General features: G+C 48.0%; 1 protein-coding gene across 1 annotated transcript in view; it reads left to right on the top strand.

The window, feature by feature from the left end:
* The first annotated feature begins 1534 nt into the window (after positions 1-1534).
* The window catches only part of Slc46a3 (solute carrier family 46 member 3), a 15872-nt gene continuing 6314 nt past the window's right edge, over positions 1535-11092 (top strand). The window contains exons 1-3 of the mRNA XM_021187252.2: positions 1535-1654; positions 2326-2538; positions 8937-9807. Of these exons, the coding sequence (XP_021042911.1) occupies positions 2350-2538; positions 8937-9807 (1060 nt within the window). The 5' untranslated portion in view covers positions 1535-1654; positions 2326-2349. The remainder of the gene's footprint in view (positions 1655-2325; positions 2539-8936; positions 9808-11092) is intronic.

The following is an 11092-nucleotide window of genomic DNA, read 5'->3' as shown; positions in this document are numbered from 1 at the left end:
GAAGAAGAAGAAGAAGAAGAAGAAGAAGAAGAAGAAGAAGAAGAAGAAGAAGAAGATTGTCAACAGAGGTTGGAAGTCAACCAAACCCTGCAGATCAGCTAGCAACAATGTCAGTTTAGGCATATGAAGATTGTACAGTGCTGTGAAACTGTCAAAGGTGCGACGTTGAGAGTTACTCCCTCAATGCTCTCTGTGGTTGCCTAGGGTCATCAGATTGCCGTCTCTCCAGTACAGAATATCCTTTTCTGTTAGTCAGCTCCTTTAGCGGCCCTTCCCACTCTGAAGCTGTTCTAGTTCTGCCACTTAATCCAGTGTGCTTCAATCTTAAAATGTGTCTGGGGCTGGAGAGAGGGTGGCTCGGGGGTTAAGAGCATGTACTGGCATTGCACCAGTACTCTCGTCTGGACAAAAATAGCCCACAGTCTGGACTGCTACTCCTTTATCAATATGGCTCTGGCTCACATCTGACCTTATCTCTAGATAAGAGTAAGAGGCATATTTGCAGGATTGTCCCCACTTCCTGATGCAACCACTCCAGCCTAAGGTCTTCCTTTTTTTGAACGGGTCCCCAAGTCTTTGCTTCTCTTCCTCAGGAAGTAACCCTCGGCTGCAGGTGTGCTCCAGCTGTGCGTGTCAGCGGCCCTTAGCAGCGCGGTCCCACTGTCTAGGGGGTTGCTGTGGCTTTGTCAGACTTACTTATAGCTTCTTGACAGAGGAAGAGCCGACTTTCAGAGAGATTTAACACACACACACACACACACACACACACACACACACACACACTCCCCGCAGCGGGGCAGGAGTGGCTGGAGAGATGGCTCACTAATGAACACTTACTGCTCTGGGTTCCGTTTCTAAGTCCTCAGGACAACTCGCAACTGCCTGTAACACCAATTCCAGGGGATCTAGCACCATTTTCTGACCTCTGCACGGCGCGGGCACACACATAAAATAAATAATTACGTAAAATGTAGTGAATATTTCTTTTAAATTTTCCCAAGGCCAACACCTTCCCTACTTGGAACTCTTCTCTCATGAACTTCCAGTACTTCCAGTGTCTTCTCTTTGCACTGCTTGGACCGACGCTTGCTGGGTCCACCGGAATGCTGCGGTGAACTGCAACCCTAGCGTGTGACGTTTCCAACCACTTTTTGTACTACTACTACTACTACTATTATTATTATTATTATTATTATTATTATTATTATTATTATTTTCTGCTTTGGACAGGAGTCTTGGTATGTCGTTGGGCTAGTCTCGAACTCTCGATCCAGATACCAGGGCGATCCGCCTATGGCTCCACGGCGCTACAGCGAAACCTAATAATCCTACCCAGATACGCTTAGCAGAACCTTCGCGGGGCTGCTGGGATCACCTAACTTGCCCAGCAACTCGGGGAGATTCAGCCGCTGAACCTTCGGGGGCGGGTGCAAGAGAATGACACGGCGCTAGACCAATCGCTGCGGGGGCGCCGGCCGCCAGACCCAATCACAAGCGAGCTAGGGAAGCGGGTGACAGCTCCGGCCGAAGATTACCAGCTCCAGGCTGAGTGATGATGCTAGGCGGCCGAGTCACTACTAGGGTCCGAAGACAGAGAGTGCGGCGGCGTGCAGGGAGCGGCGGGGACTGAGTCAGGGCCACCAGAGTCCAGGAGGTGCGCTTATCTCTCTTTGCCTTTTAACAGGGCTCGAGTGTCCTGTCCCAAGGGACGTCCCCTGTTGCAGTCTAGCTCCACCTCACTGCCCCTTCCTTCGGCTGTCCTCAGCCGGCGAACCGTGCTGAAAACCCCGGGGGGGGGGGTCGCTGCGCCCCGCACTGGGTAACCGAGAACACAGTCCCGAACACGGTCCCACCTGTGCCTACCCTAGCAGGAAGACTGTAACCGTGGGGTGAGTTTTAAAAACGAAAACAGAAACTAAACTCCTCTTCCGATCGGGAGCTGCTTTTTACAAGGTCCTTAACCTGCAGCCAAAATACTAATAATTACATAACCTCCGGGTTCCCGGGGAACTTCATTGTTTACCTTATGGGAACCAGCCGGTGCTGTTCGGCTCAGCACTGTATTAGCTAAGCGGAGTCGGGGGGCGGGCGGTGACTTAGTCCTGAGAGCCCCCCCCCTCCTCTAAGCGAACTAGGGTACCCTCTCCCGGCAAGGGCACTCTCTCAGAAATCTGGAACACTTTTTGCTTGCTCATGTTTGTTTATGACACATTGCTCTAACTTCCCCACTTTTGAGAATTTAGCCTCTGGGATAAGAAATCAACTGATGATTTCTATCCCCGCCCCCCGTTTCTCTCCCCTTCCCCGCTCCCCACCCCGCAATAGACTCGGCCTGCCCACTTGAGCAATATGAAGATTTCATTCATAGAGCCCGCCATTCTCCTTAACGCGTTTGCTATGACTCTGACCATCCCGCTGACAGCGCAGTACGTGTACCGGAGGATATGGGAAGAAACCGGTAACTACAGCTTTGCTTCCAACAGCAATGCCCCTGAGTGTGACCAAAACAAAAGCAGCTCCATCTTTGCGTTCCGGGAGGTAAGAAATTAAAATTAAAACCTCCCATCGTGGAGTCAACAGGGAATGGAAACAGGTTCCTGAACCAAAGAGGCTCTCCAAGGTGTGACACCCCACCCCACCCCCCACCCCCCCAAAAAATGAAATTAAGCGGCTTTCTCTCCATTCCTATTTCGGTTAATAGTTCCTCTTGACACCTTTAATCTGGCTCTTTCTAACTCTCTAATGTACTTCCACCCCTGTCCCCACCCCCACCCCCACCTGCCTTGTGGGACCAGTTCTTTTATCCTTAGGAAATCTCACTGCAATCTCACCCACTCTTGTTGGTCTCTTGAAAACAAAAGTCTGAGACATTGGACCAGTGTCAGCTGGCTCCCATGGGGGCGGGGCAGCATTTGTTGAGGTCAGGAGGCTGCCTTAGATAAGATAAACTGGGCTCCCTGGAGTTGCATCCACATGTGGACTGGCGGAGTGCTTACTTTAGCTCTCAGTATCCTAAAAAACGATTTAGCTATACATGGTGGGGCCTCCCTCCGTTCCATGTGTATCTAACAAGAGCTTTGTCATCACTCTCATGAGCCCCGAGGCAAGCTTTGTCAAGCAGGGTTCAGGAGACATCAGCTGTTTCTCTACAGGGCTGTGTTTGCAAGCTCAGAACTGCGAGCGAGCGCGAGCCAGCGAGTCAGTTCGTTAGGGATATTTGGTGGCAACAAAAGATTGGCACTGCCTTCACCTGCACAGACAAGACGGGGTGGAGGCAGCTGTACAGCTGCCTTCCCTGATTGGAGGGTCTCTCTGTACCCGCAAATGAGCCTGGGGTGAGGACCCGCAGAGAGTGCCCATGGAAAGGCCTGAGGTCTCCGCAGCAGCCCGAGATAGCAGGCAGAAGCTGCATGGGACAAAGTTCCCCTGCATGGCCAAGGCCTATCCTCACTCATGCCCTCTTGCTGAGCAGAGTTTTCTTGGAATAGAGCATTCGGACCAGCCGTGGGGACAGCACAGCCATAAAGAGTCATAAGGGCCTCACCAGTGGTTCACTGCCCTCTTCAAAGTCTTCTCAGGCCTGTAAGACAGCACTCAGGAGGCTGGAGGAGGGTTGTGAGTTCAAGGCCAACCTGAGCTACCCTGTCTCAAGGTAATTAATAACAACAATAAAGGGGCAAAAGGATGCCTAGACAGACAGACAGACAGACGGATGAATGGACAGAAGAAGCTAGATCGCATGACTATGATGTCCAAGGGCCTAGGCTGGATTCCTCCGATCTTAAAAGAAAAAATGTTTCAAGATCCATCTTTCCCAGGACTGAGAAGGTTCCAGGGGCTCATCATTTCTGAGATTGAGTCAGGGACTGTTTTCAGCCCTCCCCAGGTTGGCTCCTCCATCTCTAGTTGTTGACCAACACCCACACACACACACACACACACACACACACACACACACACACACTGCATAGAGCAGTGTGGTCTCATTTTGCTTTAAGGCAAACTTCCAATTTGATGTTTCTTTTCCTTTTTTGTTTTCACTTGGACTAATATTCAAGCGACTATTGGGGGGGGGTTGTTGTGTTTTATTTTGTTTTGTTTTGTTTTCAAGACAGGGTTTCTCTGTGTAGCTGTGGTTGTCCTGGCACTTGCTCTGTAGACCAGGTTGGCCTCAAACTCACAGAGATCCACTTGCTTCGGCCTCCCGAGTGATGGAGTTAAAAGTGTGAGGCACCACGGCCCCGCCAAGAGACTGTTCGTACTCCAAAGTTCTTGTTCCCCAAAGTTGGTGCCCTCAGATCTCGGGTGCTTTCCCTAAAAGTGGAGAAGTAGAAACCACCACCCCACCCCACCCTATCCCCATTCCCCTGTCCATCCCTACCTTGCTGGCCACAGCTAAGACAGGACAAGAAGGAGGCTGACAGCCTCGTTTTTTGCCTGCATCACTTCCTTCTGGGCCCTTTCAAGATGCTGTCCTTGTATGACTTCTTGGAGAATACCCTCCTTCCTCCATCTGAATCGGAAAGCCTGGTCTCCTACTCAGAGCTTCCATCTCTAGCAACTGGCTCTGTTGTATGATCTTGGCCCCTCGATCTCCAAATACGCGGCTAGGAGTTTGTATACTGGTCACCTTAAAAAATAAGGAGCCAGCCCTGGGAGAGTACTAGAAAATCAAGGTTCCTTTCTTATCACCTGGCTCCAAGTGCCGTTGTGTATAAAAGGACCTTGTGCATTATGACAGGGAGCCCTGTCCTGATCAGACATATTTGTCTGTCTTTCTTGTCTGAGTCTGCATCTTGGTTGCTGTGATAAAACGCTGACCAGAACCAACGTGGAAGGGGAGAGGGTTTACCTGGCTTACAGGTTAGATCCCATCATGGAGGGAAGAAGGCAGGGCAGAGGCCACGGGAGAACACTGCTTAATGGCATCCTCCCCGTAGCTTGCTCAGCTACCTCTCTTAGGCCGTCAGGACCAGCTGCCTAGGAATGGTGCCACCCACGGTGGGCTGGGCCCTCTCTCACAATCAACAATCAAGAAAAATGCCCACAGACAAGGCCATAGACCAGTCTGGTGGAGGCAATTCCCCCTTTGGGGTTCCGTCCTCCAAGCTGACTGTGTGTCAAGCTGACAACTGAAGCTGACTATGACACATCCCAATAACAAATACACCCACAGGTGCCTATGTGCTAGCATGTGACATCTCAGGGTGTGGAAAGAAGAAGAACCTTAACTAAACTTGGAATGGTGGTGTGTTGCCTGTAATTCTAGCCCCCAGGAGACAGAGGCCAGAAGATCACAAGTTCAAAGCTAACCTGGGAAACTTAGAAAGACACTCTATCTCAAAAATCCAAGGGCTGAGGATATAGCTTAATGACAGAGGGCTTACTGGCACGCACAAAGCCTTGGGTTCAATCTTTGTCACTACCAAATATGTCATAATAAACCTTATTTATTACTCTGGAACATCCCAGCACCAGGGAGTGAGAAGCAGAGGGTTACAAGGTCGACACCAACTCGGGCTATATAAGGAGACCTTGCCCCCAAAACTAAAAATAATTAAAGAATAAATTGAGCTCTCATACCAATATTCGATATTTGAGAGACTGTATCTTAAGGGGAAGTCTTATTTCCCAACCCTTTTTATTAACACATACATACATACATACATACATACATACATACATGTGTGTGTGTGTCTTAGTATTCTATTGCTGTGAACAGACACCATGACCATGGCAACTCTTACAAAGGAAAACATTTCATTGGGGCTGGCTTACAGTTCAGAGGTTAAGTTTATTATCATCATGGTGGGAAGCATGGGGGCACACAGGCAGACACGGTGCTGAAGGAGCTGAGATTTCTACATCTGGATCAGCAGGCAGCAGGAAGAGAGAGTCACTAGGCCAGGCTTGAGCTTCTGAAGCCTAGAAGTCCATCCCCCACTGCCATTCACCCTCCAACAAGGTCACATGAACTAACAAGTGTCTATGGGGGCCATTTTTACTCAAATCACCACAGTGTGTGTGTGTGTGTGTGTGTGTGTGTGTGTGTGTGTGTGTGTGTGTGTGTGTGTNCCACAGTGTGTGTGTGTGTGTGTGTGTGTGTGTGTGTGTGTGTGTGTGTGTGTGTGTGTGTGTGTGTGTTTATGCTCCACCTTCTTGGAGCCTTGTAACCAGAACTCTCACCTCCATGCTTCTCCCAGGCAATGGGCTTAATCTCCACGGGGCCCTCACGCCGTAGCTGGTGCTTTTGGCTAAGAAGGAAAGAAGTGGGTTCTAGCCATGCTTGATGACTTTTGTAGAGGAAGGGATTTTCTAACCACTTGATACTCCCTTTCCTTGTTAAATAATTGCTTCTCATGTAGTAAATTGATAACAGGAGTCTGATAACAGAGACTGTTTTTCTCAGGCAATTTTTTTTAAAGAGATGTTTTTATTTTAAGTGTATGGATGTTTTGCCCGCCTGTATGTATGATGTACAGTGCGCTCAGAGGGCAGAAGAAGGCATCAGATCCCCTGAGACTGATGTTACGAATGGTTGTGGATCACCATGTGAGTGCTGGAAACTGAACCTGGGACCTCTGCAAGAGCAGCCAGCGCTCCTAACCACTGAACCATCTCTCCAGGCCCATAGTCTGTTTCTTTGAGTTTGTGTTGTTAAAGATCTTGTTTAAAGCAGTGGTGGCGCACACCTTTAATCCAAGCACTTGGGAGGCAGAGGCAGGTGGATTTCTGAGTTCGAGGCCAGCCTGGTCTACAGAGTGAGTTCCAGGATAGCCAGGGCTACACAGAGAAACCTTGTCTTGGAAAATCAAAAAAAAAAAAAAAAAAGCAACAAACAATTTTTCCAGACTACAGAGGAGGCAGTGACTGGTCAAGACTGGGTGAGAACTAACAGAAGAAAGGGGAAGACAGACTTGGGTGGACCAGTATCAATGGGAACAGGAACCCCAAGGGGAAAACCTGCTTGAGAAATTGGTTAAAAGATGTCTTTATATTTACCCGATAAATACTTACCTGACGGCTACTCATGGAACAGGCAAGACTCAGTACTGAACACGGTCTAGGCCTTGTACTGAGCAATTCAGATGTCTCTCAGTGTTAAGCCTCCCATCATAGTAAGTTTTAATTCCCTCCACAGAAGAAGCAGTGACAGACACAATCGTTAGATAGTATCCTCTACTGCCTGTAAGGGGCAAAGGCCTTATCTCCTTCAGCCATGTGTTCACTGGGTACCCACTGAGAGCCTGCCCTGTATGCTCAGGACTGTCCTCAGAGCTAGTGACTCGGAGAGTAGGAAGACAAAGGTCTGGCCCCCTGTAGGTTAGGTTATAGTAGGGCAGGAAAAACACTCTTTTTTTTTTTTTTTTTTAATGGCTCATTAGTCATCAGGCTACTCTCCGACAGCATGGGCCTTTTGCTCTTCACAGACAGTATTTCACATTATAAACATGCCCCGTGTATGAGTCAGACAAAACTAAAACATGGCAAACACAATATGCCTTTACATTGGTGTTCTGTTCTGCCTCCATGTGAGAACATCAGATGCCCGGGAACTGGAATTACAGACAGTTGTGAAGTGCCATGTGGGTGCTGGGATTTGAACCCCGGTCCTTTAGAAGAGCAGCCAGTGCTCTTAACCGCTGAGCCATCTCTCCAAGCCCCATAATATGTTTTCGAAAGACTTTTTAAATGTGTGTATGTGTGTGTGTGTGTGTGTGTGTGTGTGTGTGTGTGTTTTGCCTGAATGCACGTTTGTGCACTGTGTACATACCTAGGTGCCTGTGGAGGCAAGAAAAAGATGCTGGATGACCTAGAAGTGGAGTTACAAGAGTTAGATATCACCATGTGGATGCTGGGAATCAAACCGGGATCCTCTGCAAGAACAGCCAGCGCTTCTAACCACTGAGCCATCTCTCCAGTCCCACATAATGTATTTAAATAGCCCCAAATTCTTCCCATCAAATGGCTGCCATAGTGAGTGTCACAGCTCCCCAAGCGTGCCCTGGTGCCTCTTGTCTTTTGTCATCATATTCTTGGTCCATGACTGCAACTGTCTTAAACAATGCAAGACTCTTCTTCAGGGTCTATCTCGCTGCTTCTTTAGTAAATGAAGGAATCTATTCTCATGAATTCTGTCAGTGGACACAAAGATTAAAGGGGAGCGGAGGTCCGCTTAGTTAGAGACTACTGTCATGGTTTGAATATGTTTGGCCCAGGGAGTGGCACTATTTGGAGGTGTGACCTTGTTGGAGTAGGTGTGTCACTATGGTGTAAGACCCTCATCCTAGCTTCCTGGAAGCCAGTCTTCCACTAGCAGCCTTCAGATGAAGATGTAGAACTCTCAGCTCCTCTTGCACCATGCCTGCCTGGACACTGCTATGTTCCCACCTTGATGATAATGGACTGAACCTCTCTGAACCTGTAAGCCAGCCCCAAAGAAATGTTGTCCTTTTAAGAGTTGCTTTGGTCATGGTGTCTGTTCACAGCACTAAAACCTTAGCTAAGACAACTACCAAGCAAATAGACACGAAGTGTATATGTTCGCTTTGTTCCTGAAGCCTAGGCAGGAAGACATATCACAGAAAGGGCCGTCATCACCGAGGGTGTAGAACAGGAGTCACAATGATGTCGCAGTGCAGATGGTTTACGGGGATGGGGTGGGGTGGGGTGGGGTGGGAATGGGAGAATACCATTCTATTGCCAACACCAGTGTCTGTGACATGCATGTGCCCATTGTATAGACAGACACACCAAGGCACACATTTTTCTCTTTGTAGTTTTGACTCTCTACCTTGCAAGGTGTGTGGATCTCATGATGAAGTGTGGGTGCGTTACCTTCTAACACGTGCTTTATGAACCGCATGAAAACGTAATGCTACCATTCCCTCACATACCCGGGACCTCCCGCCAACCCTTTGTCTTTGTCCTTGCAGGAAGTTCAGAAAAAGGCATCTCTCTTCAACCTGCAGGTGGAAATGAGTGCCTTAATTCCTGGTCTGGTGTCTACCTTCATGCTCTTAGCGAGCAGTGACAACCACGGGCGGAAACTTCCCATGGTCCTGTCATCTCTTGGCTCTCTGGGTACCAACTCTTGGCTGTGCGTGATGTGCTACTTTGACCTTCCTCTCCAGCTTCTGATAGCATCCACCGTTATTGGCGCCCTCTTTGGGAATTACACCACGTTCTGGGGGGCTTGCTTCGCCTACATTGTAGACCAACAGAAAGAATACAAGCATAGAATCATCCGGATAGCCATCCTGGATTTCATGCTCGGAGTCGTTACTGGGCTAACGGGCCTGTCATCTGGCTATTTTATCCGAGAACTGGGTTTTGTGTGGTCCTATTTCATCACTTCCGTAGTTCTTATAGTCAACCTGGCCTACATTTTATTTTTCCTCAGTGACCCCATAAAGGAGTCTTCATCTCAGATTGTGACTATGTCATGTATGGAAAGCCTCAAGGACCTATTTTACCGGACTTATAGGCTTTTTAAAAATGGTTCCAGCAAGCGGCAGGCTTTGCTTTGTCTACTGATTTTTACCCTTGTCATTTATTTCTTTGTGATAATCGGAATCGCCCCAGTTTTTACACTTTATGAGCTGGGCCCCCCGCTCTGCTGGAATGAGGTCTACATTGGCTATGGTTCAGCTCTGGGCAGTGTCTCATTTTTAAGTAGTTTCCTAGGCATCTGGCTATTTTCTTACTGTTTGAAGGATATTCACATCGCCTATATTGGCATTTTTACCACCATGGTGGGGATGATGCTGGCTGCTTTTACCAGGACCACTCTAATGATGTTTTTAGGTAAGTTACCAATGTGTCTGATTGTTATGGAAAATGAATTCCGTCTGTTAGGGGGAAGGGTTCACACTCAATACAAAGCTCTTTATGAACCCATTCTATTGCAAGTAAACAGCTAGCTTGCCAGAAGTCAACAATCAGAATGCCAGATTTACCAAGTTATGACAAATACTCAGAATCAACACGATTTTCCAAATTTGCATATTTGCCAAAAGTACGTTGAGGGACATTTTTGTTTGTTTTTCTTTTTTCTTTTTCCTTTTTAAAGATTTATTTATTATGTGTAAGTACATTGTAGCTGTCTTCAGATACACCAGAAGAGGGCGTCAGATCTCATTACGGATGGTTGTGAGCCACCATGTGGTTGCTGGGATTTGAACTCAGGACCTTTGGAAGAGCAGTCAGTGTTCTTAACCGCTGAGCCATCTCTCCAGCCCCCAAGGGACATTTCTGTGTGCGATTCAGTCCCTGAGAGTAGCTCCCACTGAAATGAGTGTTCCTTTGAATACTGCATTGGAAAGGGTTATGGAGCTGTAATAGAGAATCTTGCTCCAAGTCAGCCGTCTCTACCACAAAGGTATCACATCCTTGTCACTTGCCGGAGAAACAGTTTGAAGAATCAGTGTTAGACTTGACTTGCTCCTATATCGCTGGGTGACCTTGGCACGTTTGTCCCTCTGAGCCCTTCCGCTGATGGGCACAGGAATGCTCCACTCAGAGGGTTTTACAAGGAGTCTTGGAGACCTAGAGAGCACTTAGCGCAGTGCCTTTTAGACGGTGGGAGCTAGTTCCCTGTTTCAGGAAGAGTGCCAAGACCACAGTAAGTCAACATATGCATGCAAATACTCTGGAAAATGTAAATATGTTATTTGCAAAAGCAAATGCCATTATTTGGTGATATGACTAAAAAAATGATTCTATTAAGAAGCATAGTTTAAAGCTGCCTGTGAGCCAGGCAGTGGTGGCTCACGCCTTTAATCCCAGCACTTGGGAGGCAAAGGCAGGCAGATTTCTGAGTTCAAGGCCAACCTGGTCTACAGAGTGAGTTCCAGGACAGCCAGGGCTACACAGAGAAACCCTGTCTCGGGACAAAAAAAAAAAAAAAAAGCTGCCTGTGATGGAGCACACCTTTAATCCCAGAATAGAATTTAGGAGGCAAAGGGGTTGGGGTGTACATGTGATCTTGAGGGCAGTCTGGTCTACATAGTAAGTTCCAGATTAGCCAGGGCAGCATAGTGAAGCCCTCTGTCAAAACACACACATACACACACACACACACACACACACA

Source organism: Mus pahari, chromosome 23 (assembly GCF_900095145.1).
Source record: "Mus pahari chromosome 23, PAHARI_EIJ_v1.1, whole genome shotgun sequence".
NCBI classification, from domain to species: Eukaryota; Metazoa; Chordata; class Mammalia; order Rodentia; family Muridae; genus Mus; species Mus pahari.
This window is presented reverse-complemented; position numbering and strand designations above follow the sequence as displayed.